Below are 18,394 nucleotides of genomic sequence, written 5' to 3'. Positions count from 1 at the left end.
ACATACTACCCGCATCTAAACCAGGACAGGTGTTTGTGGCACAGAAGTGGTAGGCAGGGAGGAGGAGAAGGAGCTTCCGCCTGCCAGCGGAACCTTCCCAGAATGATTCCAGTGCCCCCTTGCTGAGAAGATGGAGAATCTTTACTGGCATGAAAGAGATCCACGAAAGGCAAGCAGTCTCATCCTCATCTCTGTGAGAATGAGAGTACCATCAGCAGGGCGACTTGCATATGGTAACTTGGAAGGACATTCTTTTCCTCTTGCAGTCTGCTCTTCACTTCCTAACAAAAATATTCCAAAATTTGGTTTGCAAAGGACAGCTCAAGCATAAAACTCTCGCCTCCTTCTGGAATCTCTCTCTAATTTTTTTAAGGTAGGATCTGAGGTCTGTGGGACATTTATATTTTTTGTTTCTTTAAAGAAAGGTAGCATCTGTTCTGGTGGGGGACTGTTCACTCATCAGTATCTGAATTCTGGTGTGAACAGATCAGGGCTTGCTGAAGGCATGTGGGAAGGGGAAAGGGGGGTGGAGGGATGCTTGTCTACTTTTCCAAGACAAGATTTCCACAGCATTCTGAAAGCCTTCAAAATTTCATAGAGAACAATGCTTACAAACACATGGCTAGCCATTACACTCCAGGAAACCCCACCACTGTAGGGAGAACTACAAGCAGATCTGATCTTAATTACAAGATAGGTCACACAGATATACTCATGTAACTACCAAACTTCAAAACCTAGACCTATACTAACAGATTTCTCTGCATCCCATTTGATCTTTACCAGGTACTGCAATAAAGGTTATTTTATACAGTCCAAAGATTTTATCAGGATATTACAAATGGTTCTTTGGGGAAATTTACTTCTGGAAATGTAAGCGGTAAAATTAAATCATATAGCAGCACATTTTCATCCCCTAAAAATATAAAATAATATGTATATTATACAGTAAATCAGTCATGACAGCACAATCACCTGCCTTTGATGGCACTTTGTCTTTGAATAGTTAATTCTTTGATGCCAAAAGTCAGGATTTACTGACGCAACAGAAGACTTTGAAAAAGCATCTATCTGAGTGTAGAAGCCTCAACCTAACAAGCGCCAAGGGGTCAAACGCAGTCAGTGAGAAATTCTGAGTGGCAGACTTCCTATCATTACTTAGATGGTTATGTTAAATACATTGTACAAGTATCTGTAGAAGAGTTGAGCTGGACACTTCTGTACACGTGTAGATCCTATGAAGCTCAAAATACCTGGGACCAGTGCAGTGCAGATGGCTGTAGGAAGCGCAGGATGAACAGGACATGGACTGGTTTGAAGAGGGGAGAAAAAAAACTAGTGACTTAATGACAGTCCTCAACATGCTAAGTGGAATTCACCTGTTGAAAGAGAGAAAGAAAGGTAATGATGATTAGTGGATTTTGAGACGAGAAAGCAGATATGCAACACGGCAACTCACCTATAGCTACGGTTCACAGAAATGTGATGCACAGCAAACAAAGAGCCACCATAAAAGTGATGAAACAAGAGTCACGTGAAGCACAGTTTCAACAATTTATGAAATTAGGGTCTTGGTTACTAAGTCTTGGAGAGGAATTTTGTCAGATCTGGCTTTAAAGTTTCCAATCCACAAATTGGCACAGTCATAATTCTCTTGATGAAATTCATTCTTTGTCTCCTGTAGCACAGTGTTATGTCCTGCATAAACACTATCTAAAGGTCTAACTTTTTTTTGCTCTTATCTCTCTGTTCTTTCAATGGGGTTTTTCTCTCCACTGGTTGCCACTTGGCTGTGCTGAAAAAGCAGATGTGTGCTTATCTTATAAAACAAGTAAAGAAAGTAACTGCAGTTGAATCTGAAAACTTATGATAAAATGAAGGGATGAAAAAATACAAATCCAAAACATTCTTCTATATGTCTCCCAACCGAGAGGTGCTTTCCTTGTGTACACACACGTATATAAAAGTATGTTTACAGAAATATATTAAAATATTTTATATCTTTTATACTAATAATATATCATAAAAATACACTGTATTTTATATAATGTATATGCACATTTTCAATAACCTCTGCAATGTAGACAGGGTAAGGAATTATCTTGTAAAGATCTGCAGATGCTCCTTGGCTTAAGTCTCCTGTTTAAACCAGCTACCAGCAATTTGCAATTCAGAATTACAATTTATTAACACCCACATTTCTATTCCATCTGCTGCTGTTATTCACCAAATGCTATGCTTTCTGGGGTAGAAATCATCTCCTTATATCATGCACACTGCAGCAGGGCAAAGTGGCCCAAACTGGGTGAAGTCTGAACTTTGTCCTGATTAGTCTCACAGCATTGCCCAGCTCTGCAGAAGAAATTTTACCAGATATGAGTTAATAAATCATAATCACTGATCAGTCTAACAGCAGTGTCTGTTATTTGTGTTATCTGTACTTTGAATACTGAATGAAAGTAAGATAAATTTCATCTCATCCTGGCATAAAGTTCTCATTCCAGAAACAGAGATGTTACTTGACAGCAAATATTTCTACAGGAACTCCACCTTTATTTCACTGTTTTTAAAGGAATATAAAAGTAAGTTGTGATCTAACTCTAGCTGTGTAAGACTGCACCATTCAAAAGCACAATGTAGTTCTACAGAACATAGAAATGGCTCAGCGATATTATGGAAATAATCTATGTAAAATTTTCTCTGCACAAGTAGTGCCTTTACTAACACTTAGTCCCCTGGGCTTTCATCCAATGAGCCCAGATTTCAGAGTACTCTGATATTCCCAAAAACATTTGGAAGCCAAATATTTGCAATTTGCCAATAATCTTCTTAACTGAAGGACCAAAACTGATGAGGACTACCCTTCTTTAGTCACTGCACAGCCTTAGTTTACCACATCTTCAAGAGATCTTTCTAGGTAAAAGAAATAAAAAATTTAGAACTTGACAGAGTTGGAAAACCAGTTATGAAGTCTAAAACATGGTTCTCAGGAGTAGTGATCACAGAATGGAATCACAGGATATCTTGATTTGGAAGGACCTGTAAAGGTCATTGAGTCCAACTCCCATAGTATTTCAAATTATTGCCTTACATGTAATACGTAATAGCTAATAAAGCCGGGCATCATACTGAATCTTGAGCAATAAGGAAATTAGACCTATAAAAGCCATAGGGAAGCACTTCTGTCAATTAATTTGAAAACCCACACATACACACTTTTTAAATGGCTTCATTTCAACCTGCAGGGATTCCATTTAGTTTTCAGATTCGCTTTTCTAATCTTTTTCAGAAATCAGAAATCTGTAAGTTTACCCAGTTTCTTCCAAGATCTTCCATCTTATTTTTCTGCTACTCCGATTGCCCGTGAACTTCTCTGCAACATGTTCTAAGTATGGCCTGAATCTGCACATCCTTGACTGCCCTCAAATCTAAACCTCAGCATCTAAAACATTTGAGAAATATTCTATGCCTTCTGATTACTTATTATTGACTTCCAAAGTCCTATCTTGTTATACACTCATCTAGTTTTAAGTGTATTTATTTGTTAAAATACCTTTTATTAATCTACACTTGTTCACTTGACATATACCTAATGTGGGGCCTGTTTGAGTCTGACATTTAATTTCACAGTAGATGGTGTATTAAAGGCCCACCCACTTTAGGCAGGTAGCAGTTTTTTTCCCCACAGAGCAGCTGTTACATGTTTGGAAATATTTTACATGCCTCCATAAAACACTCTTTTCCCTTTGCTCTTTCACAGAGGTGGGAATGCAGTGAAGCAGATAGGCAGAGGCTATGTCACTTGTGAGACGGAAAAGCCAATTTCAGTTCAGAACGAACTAATGCACAAAAACACTCAGCAAAGACTTGCCCTAATTCATCCACAGTGAAAATATGTTGCTTGCAGCTACAGGGCTCATGGAAAACACAATGAACAGAAACAATCTGCACAACACAGTAACAGCTTGAGTGTGATGTGATGGATGGTTTGCATGCATGCATGACATGAAACTTTCTCAAAAAAAAAAAAAGAAAAGAAAAGAAAAAGGAAAAAAACCACTCAGGAATGCTAAGTGCCTAAAGGAAACCACATACTATTAGAAGAGAGTCATAAAACAGAATTAATCCTCAAGGAGGAAAAAAATCCCAAACTTGGGACAATTTAGCAGTCCACTGGCTGCTTTTCACAGCCACTCATTACCATCCAACTTCCAGGAGGTCTGCAACATAAAGTTACCATCTAAAATAACAGCAGATGTAAAACACCTCACAAGTAAGCAGCATTTAAAGAAGTAAATGGAATGGGGAGGGTACATGAAGCAGTCTCACAGGAATACGCTGCTTATCTTTCCAGGATGAGATTTTTGCTTAGGAGAAACCCTCAAGCCCTTGCAATTAAAGTAAAACGTATTTTTTTTCTAAAGAGAGCTGACTAAGAATGCAAAGCAAAAGAAACAAAAGTTTAAGTCTGCCAAATTGTGACAAAATTGGAGAGCGCTGTGAGGCTGCCACTCGTGGCACCTCTACCCCTGTCCCAGGCTGGAATATCACAACATGGAAACGTATTCATGTTGCAGAAAACAGAAAATTATGTTGGCAAAAGAAACCTCTGGAACTCTATTACATGAGTTTCATGCCTCTATGTGTGAATTTCAGTACAGATTACCAGAGCATTTTCTAAGAAACATTTTAAGTGATAAGTCATTAAAATAAAAACTCTCATCAGCAGCATGCAAAATATTCTAACAAGGCACTCCTTACTAAGATTACTAATTTTCACAGTTAAACTATCAGCAAACAACTCCTACTACAGCTAGAAAAAAATATTGTGGGTCTTCTAAAAGCAAGACTGAAATATAAAAAAACTAGGTGATCAGGGAAAGAACAGATGAGTAAGTTACTGCGGTCTTACTTCTCGTCTATTTGGTGTTGTGATAGTAGGTGGAGTTTGACATTCCTCCCCCACGGATGGCATGGACAGCCGTTGGAGAAGACGCCGGGTAATGACCAGGGCGGATGGGCTTGGCTGCAGAGTAAAAAGTAGGAAACCAAACAAGACATTTAGCTGTAATACAAAGTTTTCTACCTCTCCTCTAGTACAATCCCCATTGTGTCCAAACAAGGAGCTGTGCTTGCCAGAGTAGTCTGTAATTTAACTCTGTGGACCACAGCATTCCCTTACCTTGGCCAATAAGAAATACATCCATTTTCTGCTTGTGACAGGGCCATTTAGCCTTCCCATGCATGCCCTCGTCTCTGCAAAGATTATGGACTGTCTATACAGCAGAGGGGAGTGAGGACCCACTTGGTGGTCAGTGAGGTACCTTCTATGTTCAATTTGACTATTTATACTGTTCCAGAAGATGCTGAGAAAAAGCTGTCAATGGGTTTCCAGCATACAGCAGGAAATACTGTGTGCTACCTAATTCTCTTTCAGGTTTTAAGACAGTAGTCTTAAACTATCTAAAGCATTATCCTTCTACTTCATCAATTCTAAAATATCACTTAAAAAACTGCCCATTTCAAGTACCATTTAATTGTATGCATGAATTCAGATTGCACCACAAAGATGTATCAAGTATCTGAATTATATAGGAAGTTATTTGACTCTTCAAGAACTAAATTAAATCACAAGCAGGAGTAACCAGGGAAAAAAGAGGAAGGGACAAGGTCCCAAAAGGCAAGGAAATAATGAAAGCAGAAGGAGAGTATGTGGGGGAGGAAGAAGAAAGTGAGAGACTAATTTAAAGAGACAAGTTTTCAGGTCACTAGAAGGGCACGTAAGACCCATTATGCCATTTATTTACTGAGTTAAATAGCAGAGGCGCTTTAAACCTTAGGTGGGGCAGATTCTATTAAAAAGTGAAGTCTTTGAAGATTCCTGTGCAACAGAGGAGAAGCAGACCCTGTGGTGTGCCCTGGACTGCTGCTTTCAAAGCTTTTTCTATTTAAACATGAGCAAACAGACCAACCATGAAGTATGTGAGCAACCACTAACTCTTTAGCTCGATGTCCTTACCAATTTGAGCAGAGTGTGCTCTCCGTGCCATGTTTTTGGCTCTCACAGCTTCCTTAATGCGATCTACCTCCTGCTGGTACCGCTTGCGGTCTCGCATGGCATTCTCCTTGGCCTCCTTCAGTGCGCTCTCCAGGGCCTTAACTCTCTCTGCCGTAGCTCTAAGTCGTTTTTCCAGCTTAGGAAGCTCACAACGAAGATCTGCATTATCACGTACCAACTGCAAGGAGAGAAGTTTCAAAACTATCCTATGGGAAAGGCTGCCTTACAAGGAGAGACAGAAAACAGATTCCTCTTCACACCTTGTACACTGCAAATGAAACAGGTTTCTTCCAGAAACAACTGTAAAGAGCTTATGTCAAAGCACGATTTATTTTTATTCATGCAGTTCATTTGTCTAGCTGAGGTACAATATTAAATTTTCCAGAAATATAAAAGAACAAATGAGTTTATTCCATTCAACAGAATTTCACAGATCAGATCTCAGAGGGTGAGGTCTCCAGGATAAACTCTGCTACTGCAGAAGAGTCTACTACCACACCTGTTTTCCTAGACTTTAAGAGCAACTGCAGCAGAAAGTTTGTGTTTCTTCAGAACATGGAAATGTCCAACATTTCACAAATACTTGACCACCTCATTATTTCAAAACAGTAACTCTTACATAGGTCTTACAGACAACACTGGGTATCATGAAAAATTGTCTCCAGTGGCTATGGCATTCTTACCTACTTGTTCCCTATTCAAGTATATGAGAAAATTGGACAGTCTGATGCCTCAGACATTGCTAAGAAATGACTTTAAGGCCTAGAGCTATAAATGTGATTATATGCAACTTTGAACTAATGGACTTCCTCAATTAAATATGAACCTGAGCAATGTCTATCAATTGTCAGAGTAAGATCTCACTTTACATGCAACAACAGCCAAGAGAGAGAATTGACTTTTTTTTTTTTTGGTGATAAATAAACCCCTGATGCAGTTAGAAAATCTAATACATTTTCTACTGAACAGATTATACCACTAGCATAAGTCAACAGAAAACTGTTCCAAAGGAGTGATTCTCACTTGTCCGGAGTGAAGGGAAGAACACGGTTTAACTACCACACTAATAATACGGCAAAGCAACAGCACGTACTAACGCTCACACATTGTTTGACAAATCAAAATGTTTTACACCTGCTAGTCCAGGCTTAGTGCCAGAAGGACAACACAAGCTAAGCTAAAAAAAATAAATAATCAATTGTCACAATGTGTTTTTTCTGCAAGTGTTGAACCCTTGTTCTACAGAATGGTTATAATATGAAATAACAGCAAGATGATACCACATTCAGGTCAAGTCCAATGCCACTTTTCCCTCTACATTTATTACAAGATGTGGACTCCTAGTTAGTTTTGAGTAAATATACGCTAATGAGAACTATAAAAGCCTGTATCTGAAAACCCAGCAGATGTGTGAACTGAGTGCAAAAAAGGCAGAACAGTAAAAGGAAAAACACTCCTAAGATGTCCCAATTTCCACATTTAGAAACTAGGTCTTTAAACCATCTGTTCCCTGGGAATTTCAAAATACTGAACCTTAGTGGACACTTGTCACGGTCCTGCACTGCTTGCTTTTTTAGCACTTCTGCAGGAATAAATAAAACAAATCACAGAGAGAACTGTGTGTCACTAATAACAGTTTGAGAAAACTGCTCTGGAGAATGTTTTGCCACTATTAAAAAGGGAAATCAAAATAATCTTTACTATTTGGTGCTCTGCACCCGAACAGTGGGAGACACAGTTCAAAAATACTAACACCTAAGAGGAAGGTGGAAGCATACTTATTGGATGAAATAATCCAGTTGTATCTAACAAGGTGCTACCGAGATATACGTATATATATGTACACACACATATACACACCATTAATATATGCACACTGCTGGTAAGCAGAGGGAAGGCTCTTTCCTTGGTGTATACCCAAAACACTTGCCTACTACACATTCCCTCCAACCCACGTTTGCACGGTGGGTATGTAGGTTGAAGGGCTCTCCATTGCCCTCATCTCTCTGAACAGCTGTATTCAAAGGAAACAGGAACATGTGAAAGAGAGGGGAGACAGAAATAGACTCGCCCAGAAACAGACCACCAACCTCAGCATTCTGGGGAGGCACTAGCCGTTAAGATGCATAGAAAACCTCTGTTTCTTTGCTCTCATACTTTGCTGGTTGACTTCCCTCAAGTCACCTCCAAGAGTGCCTCTAAGCAGCTTTAGACCAGAAGTCAAAACTGCGGATACACAATTCATCTAGAAACCAGCACACAAGGTAATAACAAGCACATTATTCTGTTGTTTATGCATTACACCAATATGGTGACAATTAGTCTTGCCAAAACTGCTAGAGTCTATTTTCATAGAAAAAAAATAAGTGTTTATTTAACACGTTCATAAGAAATATAAGTAGTGGGAAGAGCACTCTCACACCAGCTTCTAATGACAAGAATTTTAGTTGAGAACTGTACCATTTCCTCAACCAGTACATGTACCTTCAAAAACTACCCCTTTAAACAGAGAAAAAGTGTATTTTTGGGGGAATGGAAGGATGGTGGGAGGAAAGGAGAGAGAGAAGGAATGATGCAGAGCCCCTACCTGTTTGTGAACCTTTGTAAGCTGTTCCAGGTTGTTCTCAAGAAAGGAAATTTTCTGCTTCTGCGCAGCACTTCCACCCCCATCATCGCTATCGAGTTCAACACTCTGCACAGGAAGAAACCAAGAGGAAGCTCAAGTCTTTTGTGACTTTAAGTTCCCAAAGGCAGAAAAGCCCTCCAGCGCCCCAAATTAAAGAGAATTTATTTTACCTGCTCATTTGATATTTAAGAGCAACATTCCCCACTACACAAAAAATACACTCTTCTTACTGAACAATTACTGGGGGATCCTGAATAGGAAAATCATAGATTTTAGCAGAGAAACCCCATTTTCCCTTTTTTTTCCCCTCTTCTGGAAGACGTTTTTATGTAATATGGGGTTTCACAACCTTAAAAAAAAGGTATAAAAACTCTTCCCCAAAACTACTCTAAAGGACTGAAAAGCATTGTGAAGCCTTTGTCTATTTATGCAGCTTCAGACTTCTTCAGAAGTTAAAAATACATTAATTTCTGCTAAATAATAATTTTGCCAGGAAGAGGCTGACTAATCACAAGCCTACAGAAAAAAACAGCCACAGCATTCAGGGTAGCGTTAGTGCAAGTTACATTGAGTAATTTCTGGTACCCATTAATATCAGCTTTGAGAGCTTTGTAACTGAGCTGAACTGGATTGGATCATTTCGCTTAACCACCAGGACTTCTCCTTAACAAATTAGGACCAAATAAAAGCTAATAAACATCACAACAATTGTAATCTTATTACTCACTATTACTGAAAAAAAGACAATATCCTTTTTAGTAACAACATGCACTAAAAGCTTCCAGCACATCACAAGAACACTATAAAAAAGATAAGACTTTGTTTTAAAAGAGTATATATAGTCTTACTTTTTTAACGCGCGTGGTAAGATCTTGGACGAACAGTTTGCGAAGGTTGTGAAGAGTCTGAAGTTCTCTTGCCTGGAACCAAAATAACAGTAACCAAAAAAAAAGGCATAAACCTTTTTAAGACGTAGTTATAGTAGCCAGTAGATAGTCTGGTGTAAAAGTTCTCCTCAGATTTGAGTCAACAATAGGTAAAAGAGCTCTGGATTCATTATCTAGCAAATGCATTAGCCTTGCTCTGAATGCTTACTCACAGGCACTTAGGATGTTTAAGTGCACTTAAGATGTTTAAGTGCTTTCTAAGTTTATGGCAAAAACCCAGGCTTTCGAAGTTTCTTTTTTTATAGGCACCAGTTTACTCCAGTCTGGGGGTGTGACACAAGAAGTGTAAACCCTGCCCCTACTCCCAGCAGGACGGAAGCAGTAATCCACGTGCAGGGAAGGAAACTATGTGGACAGGCAGTTCATGCACCCCAACCCCATATTGCACCAAAGCCATACTGAACAGAACTGTCTTTTTGAAGTTGGTAAGAGCAACCTTAGCTTTCCCGTTTTATGATTATCTACTCACAGACTGGAATTTAAATAAATTTAAATAAATGCACATCCCCAACTCTCTCAGCTCTTTCAGCCTTCCCTCACAGGACAGATGTTCCATCCCTCTGATCATTTTTGTGGCCCTCCTCTGGACCCTCTCCAACATGTCTTTATCTTTGCTGTACTGAGGACTCCAGGTGGGGTCTCACCAGATCACAGTAAAGGGACAGAATCACCTTCCTTAACACACCAGTGATGAAGACTTAGGGGGCAAAAAGCTCAATAAAGTGTAATTAAGACATACCACTGTTTCCTCCAGTCCCTTAAGATCTTCTCTTGCTTGTTCCCTTTTATCATTAAGCAGTCTAGAAAGATCACAACGTTGAATACAAATAAAAAATGTTGAAGTTGTATAAACAGAAAAGAATCAATCAACACTCAATTTGAGTAGAACATCTGCAGATGTAAGCAAACCGTACATCCATTTGCATCTGTAATTACGCTTCTGACTTTCTCACACAGAATGGCTGAGCCACCATCTCCATTTTTTGTGTCCACACATGAATTTTTTCTCTCTCATTTCCAGAAAAGGTTTTTACTCTAGCATCCAACTTATTACTAAAAAAAAATAATTCCAAAACCTCATTTCACAACTTCTTTCTTACCTGTTTCTGCTGTGCGTTAAGGAATGAGGGACTGATAAGGTATTTCATAAAATAAGATCTCTAAAAAAACTTTTTTGGCAAGTATTGAACCCACTATTGAAAAGCCTATGAGAAAAAATATGGAGCAGTCGGTAACCATTTATTAGCACTGCATGTTGGCTTTGTTACTGAAATGATCATTTCAGTGTGAATATTTCAACACAAATGCCTCTTTCCAGCACATCTCCCATAGACACATCAAGAGGTACAATATTCAAGGACACCAGATGAGAAAACTGTTGACTTACATGAGCTTTTCCAGTTTCATTTCCCTTTCCTGGTCCTCAGTTTTTAATTTATCATAATCAGCACTCAGTTTCTCTTGTTCCAATTGAAGCTTCTGATTCATACTAGAACACAAAAGAAGAAGTCAGTACAGCTCAGTCCTGAACCTCATAAACATGCATGGTAAATCTACATCTAAAAAATGGGTTTAGACAGAGGAAGGAAAAAAATGGAAAGAAATCAGGCATAAGGAATCTGAAGAAAAATATTTAAAAATATTGGAGAATTAAATTCAGTGGCTTGCTTCCTTTATCATAAAGGATGTAAAGTGTTCTTGCCATTTTTCTGTCCTGCTTCCTCATGTTTCTCATTTCCTTATTATTAGTCTTTGGCCACATAATAAATATGATGAAAGAAGGAACACTACGCATTAAGATTCCCTAGATTTTATGAACACTGACAAGAAAAAGAGTACAGGAGCAAAGAATACAATTTTTCAAGTGCTGGAGTATCTGAATAATAGAGTTACATTGTTATGTGAGGAAGAAATATTTAGAGTGTGAAAAAGATATATATTTGGGTCACCCAGACTCTCAAAGCCTGTGGCAGGACTCGTTCTTATGAGATCCCCACAAAACCTTTATATTTTAAAACCTGTTCTCTTCAAAGCTTCTCTTACCTACATTATTCTGCTTTTCTCTCCACAATTTTATGGACTTGTTAAAGCTTCATAATAAAAACCCAGGCACTATAGTTATTAAAATAATGCAAAATAATCAGAGTTGTTGGTTGAATGAATGAAAACACTACTTTCTGTAAGACACTGAAATACAGAGACATCAGTTAAAACTAATAAAAACAACCCCAAAACATCCCTACAGTATCACGGAACGGGACAGCAAAAGGAAAAGCAATAGGGCGAGTGAACATACTCTCTGATTTCATCAATTATTTTCTGCTTCTCTTCAATTTCATCCCTCAGCCTGGACAGCTGCTTCTGGTGGGCTTCCCTGTGACTCTCCATCTGCTGCTCCAGTGCCTTCTGCAGGGCACAAAACCATGAAACAGAAATCAAGTATCACAGCTAACCTTCCATGTCAGCTGAATCAACCTATCTTTCTGGATCTGAGTGAGGCTTATCAAATGATATTAATTCAGGAATCTGCCTGATACATCTTAAAACTGTACATCTCCTCATCCAAGCAGTTAATTCAGGCAGTTTTTAGCAACAGATGTACACCAATTTCTACTCATTTTCTTGAAAAAACCTACACTGTGCATACCAGGGTCTTATATCAAGTGCCAAGAATGACAGTTTTTACCACTCCTCTATTTCATGTGTTTATTCAGCAAGTAAATATATGTACAGCTATACCTGTGATGGAAGTAAAACTCATTCCCCTCTCACTCTGAATAATTGTTTATCCACAGCCATGTTATTCAAATTCTATGAATAAATATATCTCAAGTAGTAAGAAAAACTCAATGCATCTCTTTAGATTGCTAATAAAAGATTTGCATATTTTTCTCCAACTGTAAGGAATAGCTGTACAACTCTTACTAACTTTAACTTCTTATAATTGAGGTGAAAGTTGTACAGGCAGCTGACAAACTTCTATCACTATCCTTGCAAAACTGTACTTTTCTTTCAGTTTGGAACTCCATTAGAAACACAACACACACATTACTGATTAACATTTCATTGCATTCCAAAGGAAGAAGAAAATACCAGAAAACAGGTTTATATTTCATCATTATTTCTAGGAGATAGTTAGAATTCTTGACAAATTATTTAGGAAAGTGGCCTCTTTTTTTTTTAGTACCTGAATTGTATCAAGCCCAGTATCCTGATTTACCACTTAGCAAACTGACTTTCAGCAGACTTCCACTGGCAAAAAATTAGAGTAACATAGAGGTGAATCAATATAATTTTTCAATCCTATATAACAGAACTGTTCTCAACTATGTATGCAATATACTGGGTATTATAATTCAGTTCTTTGTTCGTGTGATCTAAGGAGCCCAAGCATCTCCAATTCAGCAAACACTACACTGAACCTCTCTACCCTTTGGAACTGGCTCAGCTTAAAAACTGATGCACTCTCCTCCCATGACGTTCAGACTATGACTTACTTTTTTCCATCATCTGGTCAACAACCTCAATACTAGCAGGTTCTCTGATTTCACATTGTGAAGGTCGCTCAGTTACATAAGGTCAAGTTTTCTAACTGAGACTGTCAGTTCTGACAGAAGCTGGAAGTATTTTCCAAAAGCACGCAACGGGCACAGGAAGACAAAATTACACCCTAATTATCAGCTTAATGAAGGATCTCACTGAGAAATGCCCTCTAAAATTGCAGCATGCCATACTACCTTCATCTCCTCTGCATCCTGAAGCCGGGTCAGGTGCTCTTTCTCCTTATCCTTGAAACTGACTTCATGCATCTTTTCTGTTTAAAGTTGAAAACAGTTGAGAATTAACTGCATGGTTCCAGGACATGCTATGTTGAGCCATTAAAAAAAACAAAACTCACAAAGTAAAGAGTTCCTCTTTTGCAGGGGGATCAGGGCAGACACCTTTGGAGGATCACAAACAGTCATGGTTTGCAGTACCCAAGCTGTAACCATACTGCCCAAATCCCCTTCTCCTTTACTAAGAAGACACATTTTTTTCAATTCACCCAAAACCTTTCCAACCTACTCTTGTTTCCTTATAAGCTTACTTATTGCAACCCCCCTTGCCCTTTTCACTTTCTGCTGGGAAATGGTGCATCTAGAACCAGGTCATTTCTTATGAGTGCAGTAGGAAGATCAGGACATGGAATAAAAAAACTATTCTAAAAATGTAGATGTTAAAAAGAAAGTTTTATCACCACCTGCTGCTCCTGGAGTCAGAGAAGATCCCTTGTGCAGAAATCCAGAATAATGTTAAGGCTACAAGGTCACATTGTAATTTTACATAAACCAGGACCTTAGCAATGCCACAAGAACTGCTTTTTATACACATTTTCCACATTAAATCAGAAGGGGAAAAAACAGTAGCTCTTAAAAAGAAGTTAGCTGGATCCTATATAGGAGCTAGGAAAGACAGATCTTTTACTTGATCCTAAGTGAAGCAGCTTGCTTTTGAACAGGGAAGGGCATTTGCCAGAGGGTCAACTGAAATTAGATGTATAACCAAGAATTTTAGAGAACACTTAGCAAGAATGATTGGTGCTGTCTGACTAAAGCATTTAGCTGTGTTTCGGGTTTTTTGATTTTGTTTTTAAATTTCTCACATCATTAAAGGTGAAGCTCTTGTTACTGAGTTTTTGATTCTTTTGAGAAATTAAGTTTTCTGTATTTTGTGAATGGACTAGGCTGAAAGGGATGATTCTGGTTTTATCAGAAGTGTAATTTACTACAAGGAAGTGCAGTATGTTAGATATTCTGAATCACAATTTTGTCTTCATCACAAAATACTAAATAGACAATAAAATGTTGTAGAACTACTACACATATGATACGTTAGACAATACTGAATTTTCTAAGATATAAAAGAAATGATAACTACAAGACCAAATGTTGTACCTTGAGCACGCAACTTGGCAAGCTCTTCATTGAGAGAGTCCTGTGACTCTTCCAGTTGCCTTCTCTTCTGCTCCATATTTTGCATGTAGTCTGTCAGGGACTTGATCTTTGCTTCATGCTTTAAAGACAAAGGGAATATCAATGAGATGCAAATAACACAGTTTGTTACCGAGGAATTAAGGTACTGTCCTATGTCAGAGAGGAAAAAGAGAAAGCTCTCCAAATCCAAAGCTGATGACTAGACACAGCAAAATATCTGAGAAAGAGCTAACAGAACCAAAACAGACTGCATTTTAAAAGGTCATACTCAGTAGCCCAAGAGATATACCAAATAGGACAGGTAGTAATTCCAAAACATCAGGGGAAACATCATGGGAAGCTCATGACTTGGTGTTAAACACACAGCAGTAGTTCACTAAAACCAGCTGAACACCAGGCTTTTGAAGTGGCCTCTGGATGCTTTGACTCGCAGAAGCTCAGACTGACTTGCCCCAGCCATCATGATGATTTGTTTCTTCCTAACATCCTTTTGAACTAGAAGGGCTCATGTTTAAACAGCAAACAGTGGAGAACATAGTGAAAACTCCAAAAATTGAACTAAAATTTTCTAATTTGGGGCTAAACTTAAGTGAATTATTACATCCTATTAATAAGGCCACTTAAGCAGATGTCGTTCACTTTGGCAGAGAGGAGTTGAGACCTCTGGTTTGGTGCTACTGTGAAGATCTGACTTAGGAGCAATCCCTAGCAGGAACTAAAATAGTTCATTCAGAGCCTCCTGGCATCAAGGTCTCTAGGAAGGAAAAGGTGCATGCCTGATTTGCATGATTTGGGCAGGAGGTCCTATAATAGATTCCTAAACCTGAAAAGAAATCTGTTCAACTCCCAGCTTGGCTCCAAATGTTCTTGTCCCCAGAATAGAGACTGTTGGTATGGCACACAGTGGTGATGCACCATTTTATGGATCCACTGAACACCGTATCTTTGTAATCCTGTGAAATGGCATTGCCATTGGCAGTAACAAGCCACCAGCTTTGGACTGAGTTTGCAAGTCCTCAAGACTGAGGCTTGCCAAGCTTGATCTAAGCTCTTCCTGAGCTGTCTTGCAGCTTTTATTTCATTTCTTTTCCTTTCTTTTACACCTTTTCTTTCCTTGGTGGCTTTATAGATAATGTGCATTTGCCCATTAAAAAGATTCTGAGCATACTACCACCTGGCTTCTTCTGTTTTAAACACAGACAGGCCTCAATATGCACTTAGATGCAGAACCTCCAAAATGCCAAGACAAGGTGATCATCTGCCTAACAGTATTTCTGCTTGGTTTGCTCACCATGTGAGCATGCAGTACTTGAATAATCATCTCTCAAATCCTAAACCTCCCGTCTCCTGTTTGTAAATAGGTACTGAGGACAACAGTTAGGTCATGCCTGTGACAAGCTCTGAAGTTCTCTGTGATTCAAGTGACTATAGGACACAAACACCAACCCTACAGAGGCACCTGGGCTGCCTTCCATTCATTCCTTCACCAGGTCAGCTTAAGCCAGCACCAGGGCTGAAAGAGGCTGTCCCACTGCCTGCTGCTGAAACCTTTATTTCCATCTCTGTGTTCCTGCTCCTTTCCTGCCAACAGAAGCATGTAAACAGCTGATTTGCAAGTCAAGCCTTAATCTGTGTTACCAATGCAAGTTCCCAAGGAAAGTGAGCAGCACATTTTGGCAGTATGACTTCTTTCAGTGGCCATGCCAGCCCAGAGTCTACTTGAAGACAGGATGAAAAGTATATTTTTTACTTAACATTTTTGGACAGTCAACACCCTCAGGGCTCTAGCCTCCCTTTATACTAAGAAGCATGCTTCCAGCTACAGTTTTATTAGGTAGAACTTAATAAAGACATTCAGCTGCAGGACAAGAAGCTATCCTTGCTCCAGTTTTATTCAGACTAATTGGTGGTAAATGAAATACAATAAACTGTATTGTGTTCTCCCCTTCACATGTCCACTTCAAAGCAAGTGAGCATGTCAAAACAGCTAGCCCCTTTGCATGCAGGAGGCTGCGGAAAGCACCACTGATTGTAACCGCTATCCCCTGTAAAGCCATCCTACCACGTGAATGTATTGCTACCTAGTTATTTTGGTAGCATGCTAATAGACCAGATACAGGGGGCTCTCCAAATGTTTTGACAGTGGACCAAACAATCACTGCTTCCTTTCTCAGTCTGTTTTTTAGGGAAGGTATAAGATAGAAATTCATGCTGAGGAAATCACTCAAGCTGGATTTTCAGTATTATGCCATAGAACACATTTTGAGATCTACAGCAGAACATGATCTTGCCACAGAATGTGCTGAAAAACATTGTGGGGGAGGAACAGGAGAAGACAGAAAAACCCAACAAAACAGACAAGAGAAATACCACTCTGCTTCTTGAAGTCTCATTTCCCACTCTTGGCACACATATTTCTTGAGGAAGAAGGCTGAGAAAGTAATCAAATTTTGCTGCAAAGGGATAAGGAAGGAGCAAACATACTTGTGAAATGAGCAGCTGGCAAGCTGCAAGCTCTCTCTCGCTGGCATTCATCTTCCTGTTGGAGTCTATCTGGGCACTCTCCAACTGCTTGCTGCGGTTCACCAGAGACTTCACCTCAGACTTCATCTTGCTGATGTAAAGTCGTGCCATGGTGAACTCCTCCTCAATCACCCCATTCACATCTGCTAACTAAACACAGAGAAGATTGCAGTCTTGAATGTCTGGTTCTTAGAGGTAAGTCAACCCAAAGCAGTCTTCCTGCTGTGAAACTCTTGTCTAGAGCTAGGAAGCTTCTGTGAAAGCACAGCAGCCCTCAAGGAGTACCCATGGACCTTCAGGTCACCTTTAAACATGTTAAACCACTGTTTCTTACAATCTCATCGATAAGCCTCAAAAGTGAGAGATTAAGGCTCATGCTCACAGCATGCTTCATCAGCTTAGTGGTTCAACATCTAAAGCAATCAAGCTCACCATCATGGCAAGAGCTTATTTTGGAGAAACCTTCTCATGTCACCAGCACAGGAAATTTTCCTTTTTTCAAACTGTTAAAAGACAAAAAACATTTTCAAAGTACTCCTTAAAGAACTTCCCCCTTGAAGGATTGTGCTTCTTCAATATAGAGCTGTAAGACAGACATGGGTCTCGAAATCTCACCTGGCAAGAGAAAAGTAATCGCTCTCATCTCTAAATATGAGTATTACTCTATTTATACATCATTTCCTTCCCTGGCTTTAATATGGTGCCTTTTATTTGTATGTCTTTCTCTTAATTTTTCTCCAACTACTTAATTCATGTAACCCACTGACAAGCTGTGAAGGTTCTACTTGAGCAAACATACGGCTGGCAACTTCATTTGCTTTTTGCCTTTTTCTGAGCACTGCCAAGGGGAAGGTAACACGTGCTGTATCTTCTCCCAAAAGCCTAAAAAATGCAACTGCTTCCAAAACTCTCAGTCTGGTCTGAAATTAGACACACTTTGAGAAGATGCTAATTGCCAACAATTTGAAATTATTCTTCTAAAAGATTCTCAATCTGTCCTTATTTACACTGACAGCTGTCCTCCAAAGTGCTGACATCTTAGTTACTATAAAAATTTGTATCAAACAGCCGCTGCCTCCAGTTTCAAAGATCTCCTCTTACAGTTCCTACTACAATGGCCACCAGAGGTTGCTGTAGCATCTAGCAAAGTCTGGTCTTGCGGTCCTGTTGTCTGCATAACCATGTCAGATGACAGGGATACTGTCCTCTGCAGTTAAGTGCAAGCTGGGGCATCTGTTGACTTAAGGGGGCTTTAGCAGGATATCAA

General features: G+C 39.1%; 1 protein-coding gene across 1 annotated transcript in view; it reads right to left on the bottom strand.

The window, feature by feature from the left end:
• Nucleotides 1-422: 422 nt before the first annotated feature.
• Nucleotides 423-18,394, bottom strand: part of KIF5C (kinesin family member 5C) — an 80,679-nt gene continuing 62,707 nt past the window's right edge. The window contains exons 16-26 of the mRNA XM_061363732.1: nt 17,089-17,277; nt 14,566-14,683; nt 13,369-13,445; nt 11,928-12,037; nt 11,019-11,120; nt 10,371-10,431; nt 9,533-9,604; nt 8,646-8,750; nt 6,020-6,236; nt 4,913-5,026; nt 423-1,379 (exon numbers count right to left, since the gene is read on the bottom strand). Of these exons, the coding sequence (XP_061219716.1) occupies nt 4,920-5,026; nt 6,020-6,236; nt 8,646-8,750; nt 9,533-9,604; nt 10,371-10,431; nt 11,019-11,120; nt 11,928-12,037; nt 13,369-13,445; nt 14,566-14,683; nt 17,089-17,277 (1,158 nt within the window). The 3' untranslated portion in view covers nt 423-1,379; nt 4,913-4,919. The remainder of the gene's footprint in view (nt 1,380-4,912; nt 5,027-6,019; nt 6,237-8,645; nt 8,751-9,532; nt 9,605-10,370; nt 10,432-11,018; nt 11,121-11,927; nt 12,038-13,368; nt 13,446-14,565; nt 14,684-17,088; nt 17,278-18,394) is intronic.

Source organism: Neopsephotus bourkii, unplaced genomic scaffold (assembly GCF_033783945.1).
Source record: "Neopsephotus bourkii isolate Nb327-2 ecotype Australia unplaced genomic scaffold, CSIRO-AGI_Nbou_v1 NB_1181, whole genome shotgun sequence".
Classification (NCBI taxonomy): Eukaryota; Metazoa; Chordata; class Aves; order Psittaciformes; family Psittacidae; genus Neopsephotus; species Neopsephotus bourkii.
This window is presented reverse-complemented; position numbering and strand designations above follow the sequence as displayed.